This window comes from Phacochoerus africanus, chromosome 14, assembly GCF_016906955.1.
Source record: "Phacochoerus africanus isolate WHEZ1 chromosome 14, ROS_Pafr_v1, whole genome shotgun sequence".
NCBI classification, from domain to species: domain Eukaryota; kingdom Metazoa; phylum Chordata; class Mammalia; order Artiodactyla; family Suidae; genus Phacochoerus; species Phacochoerus africanus.
This window is the reverse complement of record NC_062557.1, coordinates 6049459-6073294: the sequence shown is the minus strand read 5'-3', so window position 1 is coordinate 6073294 and position 23836 is coordinate 6049459. Positions and strand designations below refer to the sequence as shown.

Below are 23836 nucleotides of genomic sequence, written 5' to 3'. Positions count from 1 at the left end.
TCTGCGACCCACACCACAGCTCACGGCAACACCAGATGCTTAACCCACTGAGCAAGAGCAGGGATCGAACCGCAACCTCATGGTTCCTAATTAGATTCGTTAACCACTGTGCCGCAATGGGAACTCCAAGTGGCTCAGTGGAAATGAATCTGACTAGCATCCATGAGGACATGGGTTTGATCCCTGGCCTCTCAGTGGGTTAAAGATCTGGTGTTGCTGTGAGCTGTGGTGTAGGTGGCAGACGTGGCTTGGCTTTGGCGTTGCTGTGGCTGTGGTGTAGGCTGGCAGCTACGGCACCGATTCAGCCCCTAGACTTGGAACTTCCATGTGCCATGAGTGCGGTTCTAAAAAAGCAAAACAAAAACAACCCACAAAAAACCATGAAAGCCTGGATGCTGGGTACTCTTATATAACACGGTGGTCTCTGTGTTTGCTATTTTGTAGCTGAAAGAGCCACTTGTAATTTAAGGGCCTCAGTTTGAGGTCTCTGATCTACAACAAAGATTTATGAAGCATTTTTTAAAAATCTGTAGTGAAAGTTGGGAGTCATTAGAAGGTACGAGCTGCCGTACCTTTATATGAAGCTGTAACAGTAAGACTAAGATCCCAGTGCTAATTTAAAATGTTTTGTGTTGAGAATTCCCCTTGTGGCGCATTGGAAATGAATCCAACTAGGAAACATGAGATTGCAGGTTCGACCCCTGGCCTCGCTCAGTGGGTTAAGGATCCAGTGTTGCTGTGAGCTGTGGTGTAGGTCACAGATGCAGCTCGGATCTGACATTGCTATGGCTGTGGCCTAGGCCAGCAGTTGTAGCTCCGATTAGACCCCTAGCCTAGGAACCTCCATATGCTGTGAGTATGGCCCTAAAAAGGAAAAAATAAAATAAAAAAAATTTAAATAATAAAAAATAGGAGTTCCCGTCGTGGCGCAGTGGTTAACAAATCCGACTAGAAACCATGAGGTTGCGGGTTCGGTCCCTGCCCTTGCTCAGTGGGTTAACGATGCGGCGTTGCCGTGAGCTGTGGTGTAGGTTGCAGACGCGGCTCGGATCCCGCGTTGCTGTGGCTCTGGTGTAGGCTGGCGGCCACAGCTCCGATTAGACCCCTAGCCTGGGAACCTCCATATGCCACGGGAGCGGCCCAAGAAGTAGCAACAACAACAACAACAACAAAAAAGACAAAAGACAAAAAAAAAGTAAAAAAAATAATAAAAAATAATGTTTTGTGTTTTATTAGTTGCTGCTAAAGATCCAGCCAGTGGCGGCCAGTTTAGCATCCAGGTAAGGGGGATGCGGCCACTTTCGCGGTATTGGTACCGTCCTGTCCTTCTCTGTTCTCAGCATCTACATGGATTGGCTTTGCAGTCACCAATTTTGCAGAAATCTCTCTTTTTTTCCCAGTAGACAGGCAACTCCTTGGGGTGGTTAGAATCATCTTGAATTTCCTGGTGCCCCCTTCCAAGTCTGGTACTTTGGAACACGAGTGTCCTGAATGAACATTTCTATGAGTTTTCAGTTCTTAGGGGAACTATAAATCCGAACCACATTGTGTCACCCAGACTAGTGAGCTGAGCTTTTGGAATCACTGGTTAGTCTTCTAAACTTTATTTAAGTGATGGACCTAGTGTTTTTACTGAGCTCCTAGGTTATTATGCTTTTCTTTTCTTTTCTTTTTTTTTTTGCTGTGCTTGTGGCATGCAGAAGCTCTAGGACCAGGGATCGAACCAGTGCCACAGCAGTGACCAAAGCCACAGTAATGACAGTGCCTAGATCCTTAAACTACTTTGTCATCAGGGAACACCTGGGTTTGCCCTTTTTTTCCCCCCTCCATTTTTCCTTTTTTGCTTTTCATGGCCATACCCGTGGCATATGGAAGTTCCCAGGCTAGAGATTGAATTGGAGCTGCAACTGCTGGCCTACACCACAGGCATAGCAACTTGGGATCTGAGCTGCATCTGTGACCTACACCACAGCTCATAGCAACGCCACATCCTTAACCCACCGAGTGGGGCCAGGGATCGAACCTGCATCCTGATGGATACTAGTCAAGTTCTTAACCTCCTGAGCCACAATGGGAACTCCTGGGTTTGCCTTTTAATATCCTAAATGTCAGTCCTGTAAATACCAACTTTACAATTTTTGCTGTATCTACATGTTATACATCATTTATTGAATATTTTCCTAAAAAATCATCTTTCTCTTGTCACTCAGAGCTTCGTCCTAAACCATAATATTCATTAAGATCATGGGTGTGATGAGCTAGTTATATTTTTCTACTGCACGTTGAATTAAAACTATAGCCATTAAAAATTATTAGTCTGGGGAGTTCCCATTGTGGCTCTGTGGAAACGAATCTGACTAGCATCCTTGAGGATGTGGTTCGATCCCTGGCCTCACTCAGTGGGTTAAGGACCCGGCATTGCTGCGAGCTGTGGTGTAGGTCACAGACATGGCTTGGATCCTGAGTTGCTGTAGCTGTGGTGTAGGCTGGCTGCTACAGCTCGGATTCAACCCCTAGCCTGAGAGCTTCCATGTGCCGTGGGTGCTGCCCTAAAAACCTGAAAAAAAGAAAAAGAAAAAAGAAAAAAAGCCCATGTCCCACCCCTCAATTCCTCCCTGGCTGCCCTCTGGGAAGCCCTGCCACGGGACCGCTCTGTAGCCAGTGAGTTAATGAATGACGGTCATGTGTTTCAAGCGCTGCTTTGTTCCTTTGCTCTAAGGAAAAGAACCTCAGGAATGTTTTCAGTCAAAATCTTGTCTCCACTTTTCCCTCAGATCTCCATTTTGTCAGCCATGGAGCTCATTTGGAACCTTTGTGAGATTCTTTTTATTGAAGTGGCCCCAGGTAAGCCCAGAATCATCCTGTCATGACGTCAGGGCTGTCCCCCTGCTCCTCCCTGTGTTGTGATGAATGGTCTGTGGCCTAGAATGCTCTCCCTCCCCACCCCGGCTGTGCCTTTGCCACGTGGGTTGGGGATTGAACTCACGCCACAGCAGTGACCCAAGTCACAGCAGTGGCAATTTTGGATCCTTAACCTGCACCGCCACGGAAGCTCCTAAAAAACTTTTTTTCATCAACAAACCACTAGAAAAGATATTACAGAGAAGCCTGCCGTTCTGTCAGATACTGCAAGAAGGACCGGAATGTCCTCTGAAAACCTGAAACGTTAGGCAGGTGACCCCTGACAAATACCAAGAACACCTGTCAAACCAGCATGTCAAAGGGTGGCCCGTGTTTCTGTCACGGTTGGTCACACTTAAGGAAGTGTCAGGAGAAGGGGGGGAAAGCGTGGCTCTGGTTCTTTCTGGCCTCCAAAGAGACCAGCCCTGCCAGTGCTTTGGTCTCAGACGTCTCGTCTCCAGAAACGTGAGCCAGCACACTTCTCTTGTGTGAAATCTTTAAAGGAAAAGGGCTTTAGGGATACGAGGAGGGATTACGTGGGGGAGGCAAAGGCACTTTGAGAATTCTTTTTATTTATTTCTTTATTTTTGTATTTTGAGGGCCACTCCCTTGGCATATGGAGGTTCTCAGGCTAGGGGTCGAATCGGAGCTGTAGCCACCGGCCTACGCCAGAGCCATAGCAACGCAGGATCCGAATCACGTCTGCAACCTACACCACAGCTCACGGCAACGCCGGATCCTTAACTCACTGAGCAAGGCCAGGGATCGAACCCGCAACCTCATGGTTCCTAGTCAGATTCGTTAACCACTGAGCCACGAAGGGAACTCTGAGAATTCTTTTGTTAGGAGTTCCTGTTGTGGCACAGTGAAAAGGAATCTGACTAGGAGCCAGGAGGTTGTGGGTTTGATCCCTGGCCTCTCTCAGTGGGTTAAGGATCCGGCGTTGCCAGGAGCTATGGTGTGGGTCACAGATGCAGCTCGTATCTGGCATTGCTGTGGCCGTGGTGTAGGACGGCGGCTACAGCTCCAATTTGACCCCTAGCATGGGAACCTCCACATGCCACGGGTATGGCCTTAAAAATACAAAAAACCCGGAGAGAATGTTTTATTAGAGGTTGGGTCGGGGCAGCCCTTCAAGTTCACTGTGATCCGAATTAAATTGTGGTCCGTTCTGTATCCTGGCTTGAATAGGCTCTTTGTGGAGGTACTATGCTTTTTTCTTTTTTTTTTAAGGGCCACACCCCAAGGCATATGGAACTTCCCAGGCTAGGGTTGAATCAGAGCTATAGCCACAGCCATGCTGGATCCCTGACATACTGATCGAGGCCAGGGATCGAGCCTGCATTCTCATGGATACTAATCGGATTTGTTTCCACTGTGCCACAATGGGAATGCCCTTTGTTTTTAGTTCTTGTGTGTGTGTGTGTGTGTGTGTGTGTGTTTTGTCTTTTAGGCCCGCACCCTCGGCATATGGAGGTTTCCAGGCTAGGGGTTGAATTGGAGCTACAGTTGCTGGCCTACACCACAGCCACAGCAATGCCGGATCCGAGCTGTGTCTATGGCCTGCACCACAGCTTACAGCAATGTTGGATCCTCAACCCACTGATTAAGGCCAGGGATTGAACTGGCAACCTTATGGTTCCTAATCGGATTCATTTCCGCTGCAGCACAAAGGGAACTCCTTTTTTTTTTTTTTAATTCTTTTAATGGTTTTATGTTTGCTGTTATCTTTAATGTGTACTCATAGTCTGTGTAGGACTTCTCTTGTGGCTCACTGGGTTAATTTAAGGATCTGGTGTTATCACTGCAGCAGTTTGAGTCGCTGCTGTGGTGTAGGTTTGATCCCTAGCCAGGGACCTTCTGCAGGCCAAGGGTGCAACCCCCACCCCCACCGCCCCCTGCCCCAAAAGTCTCTGCAGTTGTCGCTTTTTATGCTTCTGCTAAAGTACTGAGCAATTTGAAATTAAGATTACTTGTCTGCCTCTTCCACTACATTTTGAGGGCTATCACTATGTTTCAATCTTTTTTTTTTGTCTTGCCTTTGGCATATGGAAGTTTCTGGGCCAGGGATCAAACCCTCACCACAGTGTTGACCCAGGCCATTGCAGTAACAACGCCAAGTCCCTAACCTGCTGTGCCACAAGAGAACTCTAGGTTTTTATCTTTGTTGTATACCTGGCACCTGGGCAGTACTAGTCCCTGTATGGCCATGACTTACACAGCCTATAAGTATTGCGTAGTTAGGAAGAATCTGGGGGTGTGATGTCTGGGTCTCCTGTTCAGCACTTTCCAGGATTCAGTGAAAGGTGGAGTTGCCTGGCACAGAGGAAGCATTCCATAAAAGTCCACTTGCTAGCTCAGCCCTGTATTCAGGACCGTGTGTGGGAGTTCCCGTTGTGGCGCTGAGGAAATGAATCCGATGGGTGTCCATGAGGGTGCGGGTTCCATCCCTGGCTTCTCTCAGTGGGTTAAGGATCCAGCGTTGCTGTGGCTGTGGTATATAGGGTGGCAGCTGCAGCTCTGATTCAGCCCCTATGCTGGGAACCTCCATATTCCTTGGGTGTGGCCCTTACAAAAAAAAAAAAAAAAGGACCACGTGTGCTCTCTTAAGAGGGATAAACTACTTGCTACGTACTCAGCTCGTCTGCCCTGCATTCTTTCCTTTGGGGGAAAGGGGAATTTACTGCTTTTGTTGTGATGAGAATTTTCCTCCCAGCCGGCCCCCTCCTCCTTCACCTCCTTGACTGGGTCCGATTGCACGTGTGTGAGGTGGACAGTTTGTCGGCAGATGTTCTGGGCAGTGAGAATCCAAGCAAACACGAGGACTTCTGGAAGCTGGTAAGAACCTCATGCAGCTCAGGCCTCCTTGCCTTCCACCTCCTCGTTGTCTTCTGGGCTCACAGACAGGCCCGAGGGTGTGCGCTGGGCTCTTTGAGTCTGTGATTATGCAGTCCTGCCTCGAGCTTTCCTTCCCTGCTCCACGGGGGAGTTTAGGACTGAGTTATCATCTGAGGAAAGCAACGCTCTGTACTTTGCAGTGAGAAGGGAATTTGTATTTCTTTGTGGGTCTAGGATGAAAAGACTTGGAGATACTACAGAACCACTTGATGAGTGCTAGGCAGGGGCTTGGTAAGAGTAAGTGAGCAGGGGCGATTTCAGGTGATAGAAATGTTTACAAAACTGATTGTGGTCATGGTGCACCCTCTGTAAACATACTTCAACTCACTGAATTACACAGGTAGGTGAGTGTTTGTAGTGTGTAAATTACCACTCAGTAAAGCTATTAAAAACAGACTGGGAGTTCCCGTTGTGGCTCAGGGGGTTAAAAACCTGACTAGTATCCATGAGGATGTGGGTTTGATCCCTGGCCTTGCTCAGTGGGTTAGGGATCTGGTGTTGCCGTGAGCTGTGGTGTAGATCTCAGATGTGGCTCCAATTAGACCCCTAGTCTGGGAACCTCCAGATGCCGTGGGTGTGCCACCCCCCTCAAAAAAAAAAAAACGTGAGAGTGTATGAACTAGTTGATGGACACTGTTGGAGCTCTTGTTTTACTCCTGAGTCAGGTGGTGTGGGGGCACATTGGAGAGTTGAAAAAGGAGTTCCGTGATCTGATCTAGGTTTTCAGAGGCTCTTCTGGCTACACTGCTGAGGACAGAGCAAAGGTGGAGCGGAGACCGGTCTGGAGGCTGTGGAACTAAGCCAGGCAGAGGCGGTGGTGACGGGGACAAGAGTAGGAGCTGAGCGGTGGAGATGGTGAGAAGTGGCCGAGTCTGCATGCAGCTTAAAGATAGAGTTGAGGAGCTCTCTTGTGACTCAGCGGGTTAAGGATCAATCTGGTGGTGTTGCTGCTGTGGCGAGGTTCGATCCCTGGCCCTGGAACTGCCATGTGCCGCGGGTGTCGACATAAAAAAAATTGGAGTTGATATTTATTGATGGATTGGATGTGTGAGAAATAGAAGAATGTAGGTTGGTGAGTTGAGGTATCAAGTATTTGCTTTGAGGCGTGTTCAGCAAGATGCCTGTGAGATCGAGGTGGAGGCATTGACTGGGCAGTAGGAGACACATGTCTGGAATTCAGAGGAGGCTGTCTAGGCTAGAGAGAGAAGATGGGACGTGTCGGCATATATATTCTTGGCTTTGAGGTGATGGTGGGGGAGGGGGGCACTGAGCAGGGCCAGGGATTGAACCCTCGTTCTCATGGATACTAGTTGGGTTTGTTTCTACTGAGCCTCCAGTATCCCTGATTTTTTGAGCTGACTTGTAGTAAGAAATTTTACTGTGCGTGTTTTACATATATATTTTTTACAATTTATGTGTAATGTTGATTCTGTAGATAGTTACGGTCTGTAGAATCTCCTGGAACCCCAAGTTTTTGATTATTCAACCATTGCTCCTTGTTAGGAAATTACAGGTTTCCTTCGAGCCTCTGGTCACGTTTTTGTCAGCTGGTCGGCTTATAATCTTCTTTTACGTATGTTTCTGTTTCGAAACACCTTATTTAATATATGTTGTTGGCGTTCCCATCATGGCGCAGTGGTTAACGAATCTGACTCGGAACCATGAGGTGGCAGGTTCGATTCCTGGCCTTGCCCAGTGGGTTAAGGATCCAGTGTTGCCGTGAGTTGTGGTGTAGGTTGCAGACACGACTCAGATCCTGTGTTGCTGTGGCTGTGGTGTAGGCTGGCAGTTACAGCTCCAATTAGACCCCTAGCCTGGGAACCTCTATGGCCGTAGGAGCGGCTCTAGAAAAGGCAAAAAGACCAAAAAAAAAAAATGTGTGTGTGTATATAATGTTGTTGATTCATTAGCATTGAACTCATGGCCAACAGCCCTGTAATCCTTGTCTGAATGAAGCTCATCTAACATGTATATTCTGACATGATACATGGCACGTTATAGCCTTCTTTGCACTTAGCACTGAGCGGCACTTCGGCACAACGCTTGGGGGCCCAACGAAACGCATGAAAATGTAAAAAATATGGCACTAAATAGATCGCAAAAAATACTTATTTAGTGTGAGAGCTGATACCAGCAGGTGGAACTCCAGTTGTTCAGCCTCAGCTGGTAACGTGTGTTTCAGGTGACTCACATTTGTTGCCCCTTTCTGGGCACATGTCCAGAAATGATGGTGAAAGCACCTCAGATATTGACTTGGGGGTTACAAATAAATTTCAGCAGGCAGCTGTCTGCACAGATACGGAATCTGACTGGAGAGGATCAGTGGTAGTAATGTTGATTGTATATGTACATGTATGTATGTATTTGAACTCAAAGTTTTATGAACCAGTACTTTATTTGATGCACTTGGAATTTTTTATCTTTATTGTGCTTATTTTTAAAAAGTTACAACCTCAGTGGGTTACACGTGTGGTTTGAGAAGCATAGTACAGGTTCAAACTGTGAGACTCACTGAATCCGATTACCTCGGGAGCTTCTCCAGGGCTAGAAAGCCAGAGTCTGGGCTTAGGGGACTGGCTTCTGAGCCTGCCGTGAACATGTGTGTCCTTGGGTGTCCTCCAGGTGACCATCCTGGTGCTGCAGGGCCGGCTGGACGAGGCCCGGCAGATGCTCTCCAAGGAAGCCGACGCCAGCCCCACCTCTGCAGGCATGTGCCGCGTCCTGGGGGACCTGATGAGGACAATGCCCGTTCTCAGCGTATGTGGGAGCGGCTGGGCTCTCCCGGGTCCTGGAGATGGGGTCCTGCAATGAGAATAAGGGCTCGTGTGCTGACGGGCTCGCTCTGTGTCTCTTGCCGTAGCCTGGTAACACTCAGACGTTGACCGAGCTGGAGCTGAAGTGGCAGCACTGGCACGAGGAGTGCGAGCGGCACCTCCAGGATGGCACGTTCGCCTCCAGTCCTCACCTCGAGTCTCTCTGCAAGGTCTGTGGGAAGCAAGTCCAGGTCGGGGCCCAAGTTGGCTTTCCCTGGGGACCGCGGCATCCAGCGCAGCAGCGGCAGGAACTTGGTCCTTGGACAGGGCTGTCGGCTGCGTCTGGAAGGAGAGAGCTTTCAAAGCTGCTGCTGCAGCCGAGATCAGGAGGTGATGTGGCAGTCTCGCTCAGAGCTAAGGAGTCGTGTCTCTCTTTTCAGATCATGCTGGGAGACGAAGCTGCCCTGTTGGAGCAAAAGGAGCTTCTGAGTAACTGGTACCATTTCCTAGTGACCCGGCTCCTGTACTCTTGTCCCACAGTGAAACCCATGGATCTGCACTGCTATGCCCAGGTGAGCCTGCGCTCCCCGGAGTGCGCCTGGGGCATAGGAACCCTGAGGCGCCGCCCTGCCCCTGCTGGGTCATTTTCACCCCTTGGCTTCTTGGAGTTGAACCTCCCTGGAGAACAGGAAGGGGCTTTCCTTGGGCGCTTTTTGCAGGACCCCGTCACCCTTCCCCAGGGTGCCCTACCTAGCAGCCCTGCCTGCCCCCTTGAATCTCTGCTGGCATCTGGGGATTGAATGGGTCACCGCCTTTCCACAGTCCAGCCTGGACCTGTTTCTGGGAGGTGAGAGCAGCTCAGAACCCCTGGACAACATCTTGTTGGCAGCCTTCGAGTTCGACATCCACCAAGTGATCAAGGAGTGCAGGTAGGCCCTGCTGCCGCCACCGGCAGTACGGTCCACGCGGGACCACCCTCGCAGCCGTCCTCGCCTCCAGTGCCCTCTTCCTGCTTGCTGGTGTCTCAGCTTTCTTCCCACAGACCTGCTGCCCCTGTGCAGCCACATGTAGGCAGATCACGGCTTCTCTCTGGAGAGCTTGGGGCCCTTCCTGAGGCTTGACGGCTCTTGTATTTGTAACAGTTTCCATTTCAGGGATGTTTACTTAACATAACGTTGCAGGAAATTCCTTTGATATTTAAAATCTAGAATTAACAGACACTAAGCGGATTCTTGGAACCCAACGGACATGCAATCACCTTAAGGGACGGAGCTCTCAACAGTCTCACTCTCTGGTGAGCCAGGGTACCACACCTTCGGCTCTTGATTGGGTCTGTTCAGAGCAGGAATTCTGCATCAGCCCACTCCCCAAAAGGGTATCTTGTCATTACATTGAACCTTCAGCAAGGCAGGAAAGGGAGTGTGAAATGTAATCCAAGGTAGAGCTTTCCAGAAATTTGCACGTTGTAATAAGTCAGAATTTACCTTCCCGGAGTTTCCGTCGTGGTGCAGTGGTTAACGAATCCGACTAGGAACCATGAGGTTGCGGGTTCGGTCCCTGCCCTTGCTCAGTGGGTTAACGATCCGGCGTTGCCGTGAGCTGTGGTGTAGGTTGCAGACGCGGCTCGGATCCCGCGTTGCTGTGGCTCTGGTGTAGGCCGGTGGCTGCAGCTCCGATTCAACCCCTAGCCTGGGAACCTCCATATGCCATGGGAGTGGCCCAAGAAATAGCAAAAAAAGACAAAAAAAAAAAGAATTTACCTTCCCTTGTGCAGTCTGGAGAGTGGCGTTGCACCAGTGACGCCCAGAAGAAAGCTAGGAACGCAGCAGGTAGCCTTGCTCACGTATCAATTCATTGACCTTGACTGAACCTATCTTTTTTTGGTAAATCAGGGCAATGGGAAGGGTTCCCCACCCGCTGCCATCTCTTCCTGTTTTGGCCAAAAGAGAGCCAGGGCTTCAAGAAAATGCTCTTAGATTTGGAGAAAGGAAAACGGGTTTTGTGTCAGTGTTCTTTTCAGAGACTTACAGAGACTTTAGTTGGTGCCTGAAGACAACTTCGAGAGTTTGGCTGATGGCAGTGGGGGTGGGGGTGGCATCTGCCTGGAGCGGGTAGTGACAGTAACTTAGAAAGGCACACACGTCATTATTTCGCTTTGTCAGTGTCTCTGCCTATAGTTTAAAGCAACAGTCTTGCCCGACTCTTGTCTGTTAGTGGCAGTGGGTTATTTCCTCCTGGGCCTCCTTCCTAAGCCACATACGGCTTTTAAGGAACAAAACAGAGTTGAACAGAACGAGGAGAAGAATAATAAAAAGGGAAGGTACCTTGTTCTTTTCAGTGGCAACAGAAGGAAAAGCTAGAGAAGTGTCAACAGAGAGGGTGGCTTTTGTGAATCCACAGGTTACGGCATCACTCCAACGCCAGTCCCAAAGGAGGAAGGGTCGGCTCGTAGCCCCTCAGTCTGGGCGCCTCTCTGCCCCGGCAAGTAGGACAGGGTCTGAGGCTTCTGTTGGCACTCCATCTAGGAGCTTGGGCTTATCTGAGCAGGAAGCCATCTCCTAGCCCGTTTCGAAGGAGGCCCTGAAAAGCGCATCGCCGGACCTCATCCCACGGGTTGGAAGCAGGGCCGAAGTCTCTTCGGAGGGTGTTAGAGGCCGAAAGACTGGATTTGGGGTCTTGCGGGCACGTGCTTTCTCTTGGGTTGTGCTGGTCAGGCCCAAGCTGGGCCCGGAGGGGAGGGGGCACGTCTCTTTGGAGCTGGGCCAGTGCGTTGGTGGGACAGGGCGGCCTGGCTGATGCGAATGTGATGTCAGCTGGGGTCACGGCTACCCTGTGACAGCGGAGTGAGGGCGCTCCTCTCTCACGGCGCTGGAGGGGAGGTTTCTGCAGGGCAGACCCAGAGGGGCAGCGGGGGCCCCTGAAGCGGAGCACAGAACCCCTGCCGAAGGGCCACCTGTTTGCCTATCGGCCCCACAGCTGAGAGAAGGCGGATCCTCTCCGAGGGCGCGTTTCCTGTCTTGTGGGTTGCAGAGGCCCATTCCCGCTGTCTGGCAAAAGGAGACGGAACTGGCACGCACTTCACTCCGAGCCTAGCAAGATGGCAGCTTCCTGGTGCCCGTAAACCCCAGGGAATCGGGGCTTCTTTCAGAAACTAAGAGGTCCAGTGGAAGATTTGCCTGATCCCATCTTCTTGCCGGCCCTTTGGCCCAGCCCCTGACCTTGGCCGTGGAGGGTGGTGGCGCACAGACCCTCACTCTCCACTTTCAGGAGGCCCACAGCCACCAGAGCTCGGCTGGGCAGAGGCAGGGGTTGCTGCAGAGCCACCGAAAAAGCAGGACACAGAGTTGGGCTAAGTGATGGTAGCAGCTCGAGTGCAGGGCAGACAGTCCTCGGGAGCATGACCGTTGTTTCCTCAGGGAGGGCTGTCGCCGCCGCCGCCGCCGCCGGCCTTCACTGGTCTGTCCGGCTCAGCGTCCTCCCTCGGCTGGTAGAACAGAAGCCACTGCAGAGCTAATGCAGACTGCAGACCCTCCCCAACACCTTCGAACAGGGAGCTTGTTCACCTGGTCTCTGTAGATCCTGCCCTCAGGTCTCCATCCTGTGTATGCGAAGATCTGAAACCTGTGTTCAGAGGCGCACAGCCCTGCAGGGAGACCTCGACGGCCTAGTTCATGCGGCGCTCAGCCTGGTCTCGGTCACTCAAGCTGTGGTGTTCGTTCTCGGCCTCAGTGGTCACTGCCTGGCGGCCTTGAGGCTGGCACATCCCTTTGGGAAGACCCGGGGCTGTGCAGACTGGGGCAGGTTGTGGCTCCCCTGGCTCTGGGGTCCCCCAGACCCACCTTGCTGGCTCTTTTCCAAAGCCATCAGCTCGCAGTCTAGGTAACGTCAGCTGGCGGGAGCCTGAGGTGTCATTTCCTCTTGCCCAGCCCACCCCCACTTCTTTACTTTTAAGCGCAACTTGACATTTGTTGGACATCAAGCTTTGAGATGACAGGTGTTTTTCTTGTACGATGTTTACAGTCTGGGCCAGATGTTGTGGGACCCCTCAAGAGAGGAACCCCATGTCAGACTGGAAGTCAGGGCAAGCTCTCTAAGTTGAGTCCTGCGAAGCTCAGTGAAGAACACTGGGAAAGGTCACGTCCCAGCGGAGCGAAGGCATGGAGAAGGGAACACGGCCTGTTACTTGCTTGCGGAGCTGCAGACATCCCTAGAACCAAAAGACTAAATAAATGAGAGGTGGGTTGCACTGGTGACAGAGGTAGGAAAGAAATCAGATCATCAAGGACCAAATAGTCCCAATATAAACACGGGGAGCAGAGTTCCTGTCGTGTCTCAGCGGAAGTGAATCTGACGAGTATCCATGAGGATGAAGGTTTGGTCCTTGGCTTTGCTCAGTGGGTTAAGGATCCAGCATTGCCGTGAACTGTGGTGTAGGTTGCAGATGCGGCTGACATCGTCGTTGCTGTGGTGTAGGGCGGTGGCTACAGCTCCAGTTTGACCTCTAGCCTGGGAACCTCAGGTGTGACCCCCAAAAAACAACAACCAAAAAAGGGGAGCCACTGAGGATTTTTAGCAGGACAGTGCTGTGAAGTTTGTATTTGAGAAAGAGTAGTACAAAGAGGACAGCAAGGCTGGTGCCCGGGAGGCCAGTCCTAAGGCCAATACAGTTAGCAGTGTGGAAAGTGGTACTAATTACATGAACGGTGGTGATAATAGTTAACACGGCTTCGCTTTTACAGAGTATTTCATTTTATCTTGCAACATACTTTTGGGGTAGGTGCTGTTATTTTCTTTCTTTTTTGTCCACCCCAAGGCATATGGAATTCCTGGGCTAGAGATCCGATCCAGGCTGCAGTTGAGACCTGCGCCTCAGCTGCAGCAACACTGGATCCCTTAACCCACCCTGCTGGGCCAGGGATCGAACCTGTGTCCTTGGCACTGCAGAGACGCCACCGATCCTTTTGGGCCACAGTGGGAACTCCAAGTGCTGTTATTTCACGCCTGTCTTATGGACGAGTGTGAGCCCTGATGAGGGTTCACAGGGGGCTCTGCGGGTAGTTGGATCCAGAGCCTTTGCCAGAGTTCATACTGTTACTGCGCTCTTAAGCACTGACCGGTCTGTCAGTACGTCCTATTAGCACCACTTGAAAACGTACTTTACAACCGGCTGTTCTTATTCCCGCCACAGCGACTACCCTGGCCCACCACCGTCACTGCTGGCCTGAGCTATTAACAGGTGGCCCCTGACTGGCGTCCCACTACCTCCTGTGTCTCTACTGTCCTTTCTCACCTTTCAAATCCTAAACCGTGTCATTCTCCTGCTTACCGTCCTAGTGGCTTCTCATCACAAGGCCCCAAGTCAGCTGCCTCCACCCGCCTTGAAGTTGGAGGCAGCTGAGCTTCGTTTCCACCCGCAGTTCTTTACCGCCGGCTATTTCCCTGTTCTGGGAGCGCTCGTCTTCCGATAGCACATTCCTCATCCTTCAGCCCTTTGCTCCAACAACCCTCTGGACAATTTTCTGTATGAACTTACTCTAGGAAGGGTGGGGATGAATGTGATTTTACCTGTGAAGAGGCAGCTTGTCTTACATCTTGTCAGTTGATGCTTTCTCACCTTACATGCTGTTTTATTCTTAGGACTGGTAACTGCTGATTTTGTCCATTATGTTTGAATTTTCCATAACTTCAGTCCCTAAGATACTGTCAGAATCTTAAAGTCCTATACTGACCGTTATAATTCTTCCACTTTGACAGTGAAGCTGTGGTTGAAGGAAATGAACTGGACAGTCCTTGAGTAGCAGGTCTGGATTTTTTTTTTTTTTTTTTAGGGCTGCAGGTGCAGCATATAGAAGGTCCCAGGCTAGGGGTTGAATTGGAGCTGCCAGCCTAGGCCACCACAACACAGGATCCGAGCCACCACAGCTCATGGCCAACACCATATTCCTAAGGCACTGAGTGAGGGCAGGGATCAAACCCGCGTCCTCATGGCTAGTTGGGTTTGTTACCACTAAGCCACAATAGGAACTCCTGCAGGACTGGATTTGAACCAATTTGCAGTGCTTTCCCTTGGACACAGCTATGCTTTTAACATGTATATAGGAAACAGAATTTTCAAAAATAATACATATATTTCTTTTGTTTTTGTTAGGGACATACCCATAGCATATGGAAGTTCCCAGGCTAGGGGTCAAATCAGAGCAGCAGCCGCCAGCCTGTGCCACAGCCACAGCAACAACAGATCTGAGCCGTGTGTGCAGCCTACATCGAAGCAAGGCCAGATCCTTTTAAGCCACTGAGTGAGGCCAGGGATCGAACACACATCCTTATGGATACTGGTTGGGTTCTTAACCTCCTGAGTCACAGCAGGAACTCCCCCAAAATAATCTTTTAAGAGCAGTTTATAGTTTACCACTTGTATATATTTATATTTTACCACATATTTCTCTTGAAAACAATCCAGGTAAGCCAAGAGGTAAAATTACTTCCATTTATAGATGAAAGGGACACAGAGGTAAGTGACTGAAGGGACAGTCTTGGGATCCAGTCATATAACACCTTTTCCATTAAATCACCTCCTGACTGATGAAATAATATTTTCAGCTGTTAAACTGTTGCTACATCAAGGAGCTTTGATGAAATTATAATGGTTAACAGCAACATTATCCAGTGAGTTGGGGTTTGGTTGGGGGGCTGTCATAAGGAGATATATTTATTGGGACTCTTGTCTAAAAAGGACAGAATCAAGGAATGCAGCAGGAGTTCCCACTGTGGTTCAGGAGTAATGAATCCGACTAGTATCCTTGAGGATGTGGGTTCCATCCCTGGCCCCACTCAGTGGCTTAAGGATGCAGTATTATCGTGAGCTGTGGTGTAGGTTGCAGACGAGGCTCGGAACCCATTCTGCTGTGGCTATGGCAAAGGCCGGCAACTGCAGCTCTGATTCGACCCCTGGCCTGCGAGCTGCCATATGCCACAGGTGTGGCCATAAAAAAAAAAGAAAAAGAAAAAGTTGAGCTGTATTTGATATATGAGAGAATTTTAGGAAGGCCACCATGACATTCCACAATGAATTCTGGAGCAGGTGAAGTATCATAGTACTCCTATCTTTAAGATCAAGGCAAGAGTTTTAAACATTGAAAGCTTCCTTTCCCTCTCCCAAGATGGGAAAGATGGTCAAACATTTATATACAGATACAGAAAGGCCAGTGCCAAGTAACAAATGAAAAATATAACTCAAAATGATGTATGCACACTTGACGACAGTAAATGCATTGGTAAGCTTCTCACAAAATGATGCCAGAGAGTTTACAAATAGTGATGGAAAAACTTCATCAGACCCTTAGCGGGCCCTAGAAAATGTCATTTTTAACAAGGGCCACCCATGACTCTAGGTTTTGATTAAGTGACATGTCTGTAGTTGTATTCATAAAGCATGCTAAGGAAAACTGCAATGATGAGAAATGTTAATAGCAAATGCAGTGCAAACAGAGCTATTCCTTTGAGTTCCATGTTTCATCGAGACTCAAAAGCCACTAGTCTTTCGGTCTTTTTCTTGTACATTATTCTGCATCTTCGTCCTCTATATCTAATTGGATCCCTGGATTTTATTTCATTTTCTGTGTGATATTCTTCACTGACAGGTATCATCGGTTCTCGCTTTGAGGGTTGACTGTCTTTCTCCGTGTCCACTGTTAGTCCCCACCTAGAATGCAGCGACCTCTCTGAGCTTGCAGGCAGATTCCAGCTTGTTGCTGTCCCTCCCGTCCTAAAACCATAAGAGGCCATGCGGGATTCCTGCTTATGCTCCACTCGTGTGGGCCGTGGCCTCTCATCCTGACTTTGCCCCTTACCTTGGTGTTTGAACTTGTAGCATTGCCCTCAGCAACTGGTGGTTTGTGGCCCACCTGACAGACCTGCTGGATCACTGCAAACTCCTCCAGTCTCACAACCTCTAGTAAGTACGCTGGGGCCAACACTCTTCTCGCTGCCACCCAGACCCTCGGGTGTGGGGGGACCCGAATGCCTGGAAGGGAGGTTGGGCTGTCACAGGGGGCCCTGGATAGAGCAGCCCAGGAGTTTGGTCTCATGTTACGTTTTATTCCAGCTTCGGGTCCAACATGAGAGAGTTCCTCCTGCTGGAATATGCCTCAGGCCTGTTTGCCCATCACAGGTATGCTGGCAGCGGGTGCTTCTCAGCATGTGGCTGCCAGGGGTCAGGGCGGGGGGAGGGGGCTTGGACTCGGTTCTCTCCTGTCTGGTTCCCCGAAGGCTGCAGGGTTTGGAGCCGGAGCTGCCTTGAGTGCGCGTTCCCAAGCCCCAGGGCAGCGTCTGGGCTTGCCAGGCCCTCATGTCTGTCCTTGGACCCGTGCAGCCTGTGGCAGCTGGGGGTGGATTACTTTGACCACTGCCCTGAGCTGGGCCGAGTTTCGTTGGAGCTGCATATCGAGCGGATCCCGCTGAGCACGGAGCAGAAAGCCCTCAAGGTGCTGCGGGTTTGCGAGCAGCGGCAGATGACGGAGCAAGGTGAGTGGCTTCTCTGCCTGGAGTACCTCTGTGCTCATGCCGTGCTGCCCGGACTGGAGAGTGTCTGGGCAGCAGGTGCCAGGAGGTAAACGAAAACCCGGCACACTACTGGGGAGGGACAGAGAGCTAGGGGTCCGATGGGAAATAGTTGAGGACGTTGCCTTTATAAAGGTCCTGAGTCACTTCTTCTCTCATGCTTTCACCAGAGGTCAGGCGGGAGCAGCTGTGGGTTGTCCTGTCCCAGTGGGTGGCTCTGGCTAAGGCTGGCTGGGTAGGGAAGTGGGACTGGAGCTGGCTCAGGAAGAGCACGGGGGCGGGGGGAGTGAGGACGGTTGCTCCTCCTCTTCCCCTTGCTGCGGAGTGACTGGTAGGAACCTAAGCTGCCTTCCTCGAGGAGGCACTGCATGTTCATGACTGTCTGTGAAAGCACATGGCCTTCAGGACCCAGAGGAGCGAGGGCTTGGAGTACCTGGACAGATCAAGGAGGCGCTGATCTGTGGGGAGCAGGACACATCTTTTTGCCACCCCTGAAATGAAGCCCCCTCACAAAGCCAGTCCTTCCAGGGTGGGTCCTACTGTTAACAAAGCCAATTAGAGAATTTATGAACCCCCGAGTTCCTAGTTCTGCTGGCCAAGCTGTACGTGGAGAGCCCATAGAGAAGCCTAGTTCAGGAGGTGGGAAGGCCGCTCTTGTCCCAGTGGGGTTCAGGAATGGAGTGACTGACAGGGTGAGAGGTGTGCCTTTTCTCTTTTCCCTGCAAAGTTCGCAGCATTTGTAAGATCTTAGCCATGAAAGCTGTCCGCAACAATCGCCTGGGCTCCGCCCTCTCTTGGAGCATTCGAGCCAAAGATGCTGCCTTTGCCACGCTGGTGTCAGACAGGTAGGCTCAACCGGTGTGCCCTTCCTGGGTGCTGTCTGGCAAGGTGGGAGGCTGAGGAGGCGAGCCTGGGACTGCTGCTCTCATCTCCAGGCCGGGCCTTCCTTGCAGGTTCCTCAGGGATTACTGTGAGCGAGGCTGCTTTTCCGACCTCGATCTCATTGACAACCTGGGGCCAGCCATGATGCTCAGTGATCGACTGACGTTCCTTGGTGAGTCTGGGCTCTGGCCCCTGGACCTTCAGCACAGGTGGGCCGTTACAGAGATTGGAGGGATGGTTCTAGACTTCTCCAGGCCAAAACACATAGACCCGTGTGCCAGTCTCTGCAAAGCACATATTTTTGTTTTGTTTGTCTTTTTAGGGCCGTACCCACGGCATATGGAGGTTCCCAGGCTCGGGGTCAAATCAGAGCTGTAGCTGCCGGCCTACACCACAGCAACACCAGATCCGAGCCATGTCTGTGACCTACACCACAGCTCAGGGCAACGCCAGATCCTTAACCCACTGAGCGAGGCCAGGGAATGGCACCTGCTTCCTCATGGTTCCTAGTCAGGTTCGTTAACCACTGAGCCACGACCGAACTCCCAAGGCATATTTTTTGGTAACATTTTATCTTCCGGTAATTTCAAACTTAGAGAAAAGTTACGAAAATAGTATAAGAAGTAAGGAATTCCCCTATACTCTTTACCCAGAATCACCAGTTACATATCTGGCCTCATTTCTCAACCAGGCTTTTTTGGGAATAACTTGAAAGTAAGTTGGAGACACTGTTTTCCTTTCTCCGTAAACACCTGCGTATGTGTTTCCTTGAGTAAGAACAGTCTCTTACTGGAGTTCCCATTGTGGTTCAACAGTAACAAGTCCAACCAGTACCCATGAGGATACGGGTTTGATCCCTGGCCTTGCTCAGTGGGTTAAGGATCCCATGTTGCCCTGAGCTCTGGTGTAGATTGCAGACTCGGCTCGGATCTGGCTTTGCTGTGGTTGTGGTATAGGCCGGCGGCTATAGCTCGGATTCGACCCCTACCCTGGGAATTTCCAGGTATGCGGCTCTAAAGAGACCAAAAAAAATAGTTCTTTAACCAGTTCTCAAAATTAAGACGTTCAGCACTAATCTAACACCCTTTCACAGGCCACGTTCTGATTCCATCAGGGACGCCCTTCATTTTGTCCAGATTCGTGTGTTTAGTTTTCATGTCTTACTAGTGTCTCTTGCCTTTCTTGGTGCTTCTTTAACCTTGACATTTTTGAAGAGTTAGTTCAGCTCTTGTAGAAGGTTCTCACTTTGGGTTTATCTCATGGGCAGGCGCAGATGGTATATTTGGGCAGGAGTTCCACTGAGGTGGCGTGTCCTCTGTGCTGTCTGTCCCTACTGGTGGAGTTCACTGTGACGGCTTGGTTCATGTGGTGGCCACTGGGGTCTCCTCTGCGTAGCACTGGTTTTCCCTTTAATAATTTGTGGGTTATTTAAGTGCCTTGTTCCCCATCAAACTTTGACCCACTAGTTGTAGTAACTACTGGTGGTTTTCTGACTACCATTCCTTGTGTTTTAGCTGGCATTCCTCTGAATGGAAGATGTCCCTTTGTCCCCCTGTGTTCTTTCATTTACATCAGTACATTTTTTGTTTTTGTTTTTTTAGGGCCACACCCCCAGCATGTGGAGAATCCCAGGCTAGGGATCGAATCTGAGCTGGAGCCGCCAGCCTACACCTCAGCCACAGCAATGCCAGATCCAGGCCGCATCTGCGACCTACACATCTCACGGCAACACCAGATCCTTAACCCACTGAGCGAGGCCAGGGATCGAACCTGCGTCCTCATGGATATTGGTGAGATTCATTATCCGCTGAGCCACGAAGGGAACTCCTACATCAGTAAACATTTGATGTTTATATTCTCCGGCATGTGGCTCCTTGGAGCCCCTTGTGAGCATGTGGTGGTTTGTTTTTGTTTCTTGGCCAAGCCCTTGGCACGCAGAAATTCCTAGGCCACCCAGCCTGTGGTTGCACTGCAGAACTCCCTTAAGCATGTGTTGTGTTTTTTTTTTTTTTGCCATTTCTTGGGCTGCCCCGCAGCATATGGAGGTTCCCAGGCTAGGGGTCTACGCCACAGCAACGCAGGATCCGAGCCATGTCTGCAGTCTACACCATAGCTCACGGCAATGCCGGATCCTTAACCCACTGAGCAAGGCCAGGGATCGAACCCACATCCTCATGGTTCCTAGTCGGATTCGTTAACCACTGAGCCACGACGGGAACTCCTTAAGCATGTGTTTTGAATCCTTTTGGTTCCATCGGTCAATGAGCTTGGAGGCTGCTCTGGAAGAATTTCCCTGCTCTGTGGAATAGCTAGTCTGTGTTAGGGCCAGGGTGACCTGTTGGTTTTTTTTATTCTCCATAGGAAAGTACCGTGAGTTCCACCGGTTATATGGGGAGAAGCGTTTTGTTGACGCTGCTACTCTTCTCCTGTCATTGATGACGTCCCAGATTGCCCCCCGGTCTTTCTGGATGACGCTACTAACAGACGCCCTGCCCCTCTTGGAACAGAAACAGGTAGACTGAGTCCACCTTGATTTTCTTCTATGCCTTTCATCCTGTAGCTGTTGCAGATGCATGTACATCCATCATCTCCTAAAGTGGGTCTGTGTGCACGTCCCCCCAGAGTGCCAACTCTGGAAATAGATTCTGCAAAGCAGACTACTTAATTTGAAATGGAGCAGCTGTTTGCTGACAATGCTCAGCCCTCCCTGAGTTGCATTTTCAAAGCACACTCCTTCAAATGGGATGCACAAAAGGCTGGCTCAACTTGGACTCATACCCGGAGCAGGACAAGCTCTGGTTGGGGAGCAGCTAAGCGAAGCAGCACCTCTCCCCTAGGTGATTTTTTCAGCAGAGCAAACGTATGAGTTGATGAGATGCCTGGAAGACCTGACCTCAGAAAGGCCAGCGCATGGAGAGCCCGATGCCCAGCAACTCCAGGTCAGTTTAGCTTTTGATTTGTTGGTTCCACAATGGAGATGAGAAAAGGCCCCCAAAACACTGGCTTTGGAATTCACATCATGGCACAGCAGAAACGAAACCGACTGGGAACCATGAGGTTTCAGGTTCAATCCCTTGCGTCACTCGGTGGGTTAAAGGATCCTGTGTTGCTGTGAGCTGTAGTGTAGGTTGCAAACGCAGCTCGGGTCTGATGTGGCTGTGGTGTAGGCCGGCAGCTGTAGCTCCAATTAGACCCCTACCCTGGGAACCTCCACATGCCATGGGTGCGGCCCTAAAAAGCAGACCAAAAAAACCACCACTGGTCCCTTACAAACTCACATGCCTCTCAACCTGTGACTATGACACACCAGCTTCTTTGGGGTGATTCTAGTGTTTGGCCTCTTGATTGCTTGCTTTCCTGGTAGTCAGAGGTCCTTGGCATGTGGTTCCATCTCTGGAAGATTCGGCTGGATGTTAAACACCCTCTATCTACCTTTGGGTAGATAGTCCTGGAAGCTATAAAGAAGGAAAGATTACTGCTGTTCCTCATGCTGGCTCGCTTTGCTTTTAGGATGATGACATAGAGACCACCAAAGTGGAAATGCTGAGAATTGGTCTTGCACGAAATCTTGCTCGGTCAATTATAAAAGAAGGCTCGTTGGACGGTTCCTGAGGCCAACTCCAACATGGTATCTTTGTAAGGCAATGTATATACATTTTTAAAAGAATAAATGTGGTTTTTTTGCAAATATAAGGCAAGTTCGTACGTGTATAGTCTTTGAGCTATCACTGCTATAAACCTCAGTTTTAGAGAAAAGCCTTCCCCAAAAGTCAGGGCAGGCAAAGCACCCTCTCACCTACAATTAGAAACCTGAACAAGAGCATTCAGTGTTTTTTGTTTCTGAAATTCTGGCTTCATCTCAAAATCACCTAGAATATTCATCTGATTAACTTTCTGATTATTGCCTTTAAAGAAGAAAATGGTCCAGGAGCCTGGTCTTTTAACAAAAGCCTCAGGCGGTGCCTGCACATCCACTTAGCTAACGGGGTCTGCATTAGAAGGATTCCCGGTAGGGTGCAGATGGTTTTATTTAACATGCAGCAAAACAAGGGCAGCCGGTGATGCATCCAGCACAGTTGCTGTCACCAGGCAGTGACCTCAGTGGTAATGAGTAACACCCATAAGTAACTGTAAAGTCTAAAGCTTATTGTAAAGGGACATTTCCATACAGCAGTCCCACAGACCTTCCCGGGGCTGCAGCAGCCCATCTGGAAAGCTCTTGGATGTATTCCCCAAGTAGTGAAGTTGGTTCACTTGACTGGAGCAGTGAAACCTGCTTGTGGAGTGGGAAGGGCGATGACCTCCTGACAAAGGAAGCCTGGCGGGAGCAGGGAGCGTCAGGGAACACGGTTTGTGCCACCTTTCCCTGGCGATGGCTCTGAGCCCATCCCGCTGAGCTCAGGTGAGCTGTGCGCTCTGTCCTAGAGTCCTGGCCCAGGTGCATCTAGTGGATGGGGCTGAGCACTGTTGAAGCAATAGGGTCTGGTGATTCGATTTGAGCAGGGCTGTAATCTCACCACCTCCAGACCCAACATCTCGCTGACAGTGCCCCTGAGCAGCTGGGGGCAGTTGGGATTTCTGGGCAGCAGGTAAGGACATAAATCTAGTGCAATGTGCCTGACCCTGAGGCCTCCTGTTCCCACCTGAATGCTGCACCGCAGGCCATCTGGTCGGAGGAAGGGGAGGCTGAAGCAGGAGGACACAGGGCGGTGGGAGCAGTCCTGCCTCCCGGAGGCCTGACGGGCAGGAGAGCAGGTTACTTCATGCCAAGCTAGAGGTAGTGAGTGAGGAGGCCGGCCTGTTGCCACGGCAGGAGGCAGGCTTTCCCAGGAAGTGCCTGCTGCCGGAAAAGGGGAACACTGGCTCTCTTCCTTCTTTCCTAGCATAATTCAGGCTGCCGTGAGGCCAAGTTCTGTCTCAGATGTCCACAGGACACAGCCTGCCACTTCCAGGGACGAGCACACAGCTCATGCAGTGGCCATTCCAGAGCGCTGCTGCCCACAGAAGCCAGGGCCAGTGATACGCCGGCTCCCGACTTGGGACAGTTCAGGACCCCCGGGCTTTGCCCACCTCCCTCGAGGTGAGAGGGGGAGCCTGCAGGAGAAGCACGGAGTAGCGATGGGGCTGAGACCCTGGTGGGCGGTGGGGGTGCCGTGGGGACATGGTCCTTGAGGGAAGGCCCTGAGTCTATCTGTGGGCTCTCCCCTCTTGGGGCGCCACGGGCTGCCAGCAACGGGGGAAGAACCTACTCTGGCCTTGGGTCCATGTTCCCGGGAGATAGTGCAGCGTCTGGCCACGCCCCACCCCTGACGTACGTGGCCACTTCAAGTCACGCAGGTGGATAAAAACAGGTCCTTTTAAGGGGCCAAAGGAGGAGAGATCATCGCAGCAGCAGCTTGGCCTCTGGCAGCAATGCCCAGGGCCCTGTCCCTATCAAAGCTCTAAAGCAGTGCCGTCAGGACATGGAGAAAGACTGGACCTGAAGAGCTTCCTGTCCCAGGGCAGCCTGCCTGGGCTCCAAAGTGCAGGTGACAGTGTCCTCTGGGATCAGAGATTCCCCCACTGCTCCACAGGAGGGAACTGGTCCACCTCACCCACCTCCGTGCTCAGCTGCTCCCCCAAGGTGAAGGTCAGCCTGTAGCGAAGCCTCGCCTTCTCCTGCAGCAGAGGGCGGCACGTGAGATACCCTGGGGCCCTTTCTCTGCTAAAGGACAGGGCCCGCTCCTACCACCCCATCCTCACTCAGCCACCGAGGCAGGTAGAGAAGGGACGATGCCTGGTGGCTCTTAAAAAACATTCCACGTTGGGAGACAGGGGTTCTGAGGTCCTGCCCTGGGGCAGCT

At 50.9% G+C, this 23836-nt stretch overlaps 3 protein-coding genes across 11 annotated transcripts in view; 1 reads left to right on the top strand and 2 right to left on the bottom strand.

The window, feature by feature from the left end:
• The window catches only part of NUP85 (nucleoporin 85), a 31254-nt gene extending 9568 nt beyond the window's left edge, over window positions 1-21686 (top strand). The window contains exons 5-19 of one of the 2 annotated variants that reach the window (XM_047757602.1): window positions 1237-1280; window positions 2775-2844; window positions 5618-5739; window positions 8422-8556; window positions 8660-8782; window positions 8993-9124; window positions 9375-9481; window positions 16423-16506; window positions 16657-16722; window positions 16924-17075; window positions 17839-17956; window positions 18065-18165; window positions 20355-20506; window positions 20831-20932; window positions 21504-21686. In XM_047757602.1, the coding sequence (XP_047613558.1) occupies window positions 1237-1280; window positions 2775-2844; window positions 5618-5739; window positions 8422-8556; window positions 8660-8782; window positions 8993-9124; window positions 9375-9481; window positions 16423-16506; window positions 16657-16722; window positions 16924-17075; window positions 17839-17956; window positions 18065-18165; window positions 20355-20506; window positions 20831-20932; window positions 21504-21605 (1610 nt within the window). In that variant the 3' untranslated portion in view covers window positions 21606-21686. Of the gene's footprint in view, window positions 1-1236; window positions 1281-2774; window positions 2845-5617; window positions 5740-8421; window positions 8557-8659; window positions 8783-8992; window positions 9125-9374; window positions 9482-16422; window positions 16507-16656; window positions 17076-17838; window positions 17957-18064; window positions 18166-20354; window positions 20507-20830; window positions 20933-21503 lie in introns of both variants that reach the window. The other variant, XM_047757601.1, reaches the window with a different exon arrangement.
• Window positions 8203-23836, bottom strand: part of GGA3 (golgi associated, gamma adaptin ear containing, ARF binding protein 3) — a 30902-nt gene continuing 15268 nt past the window's right edge. For 2 of the 8 annotated variants that reach the window (XM_047757603.1, XM_047757606.1), the window contains exon 17: window positions 22004-23651. In XM_047757603.1, the coding sequence (XP_047613559.1) occupies window positions 23541-23651 (111 nt within the window). In that variant the 3' untranslated portion in view covers window positions 22004-23540. Of the gene's footprint in view, window positions 9017-10312; window positions 12760-18159; window positions 18278-22003; window positions 23652-23836 lie in introns of those variants that run through there. The other 6 variants (XR_007131770.1, XR_007131769.1, XR_007131771.1 and 3 more) reach the window with 6 other exon arrangements.
• LOC125114385 (DNA-directed RNA polymerases I, II, and III subunit RPABC4-like) lies at window positions 15658-16669 on the bottom strand. The gene has a single exon (XM_047757639.1). The coding sequence runs from the start codon at window positions 16335-16337 to the stop codon at window positions 16065-16067; it is 273 nt and encodes a 90-aa protein (XP_047613595.1). The 5' UTR covers window positions 16338-16669; the 3' UTR covers window positions 15658-16064.

Coding starts and splice junctions, on each gene's coding strand:
- LOC125114385 (XM_047757639.1), bottom strand. CDS start 16,337: ATGGCCTCTTATGGTTTTAGGACGGGAGGGACAGCAACAAGCTGGAAT.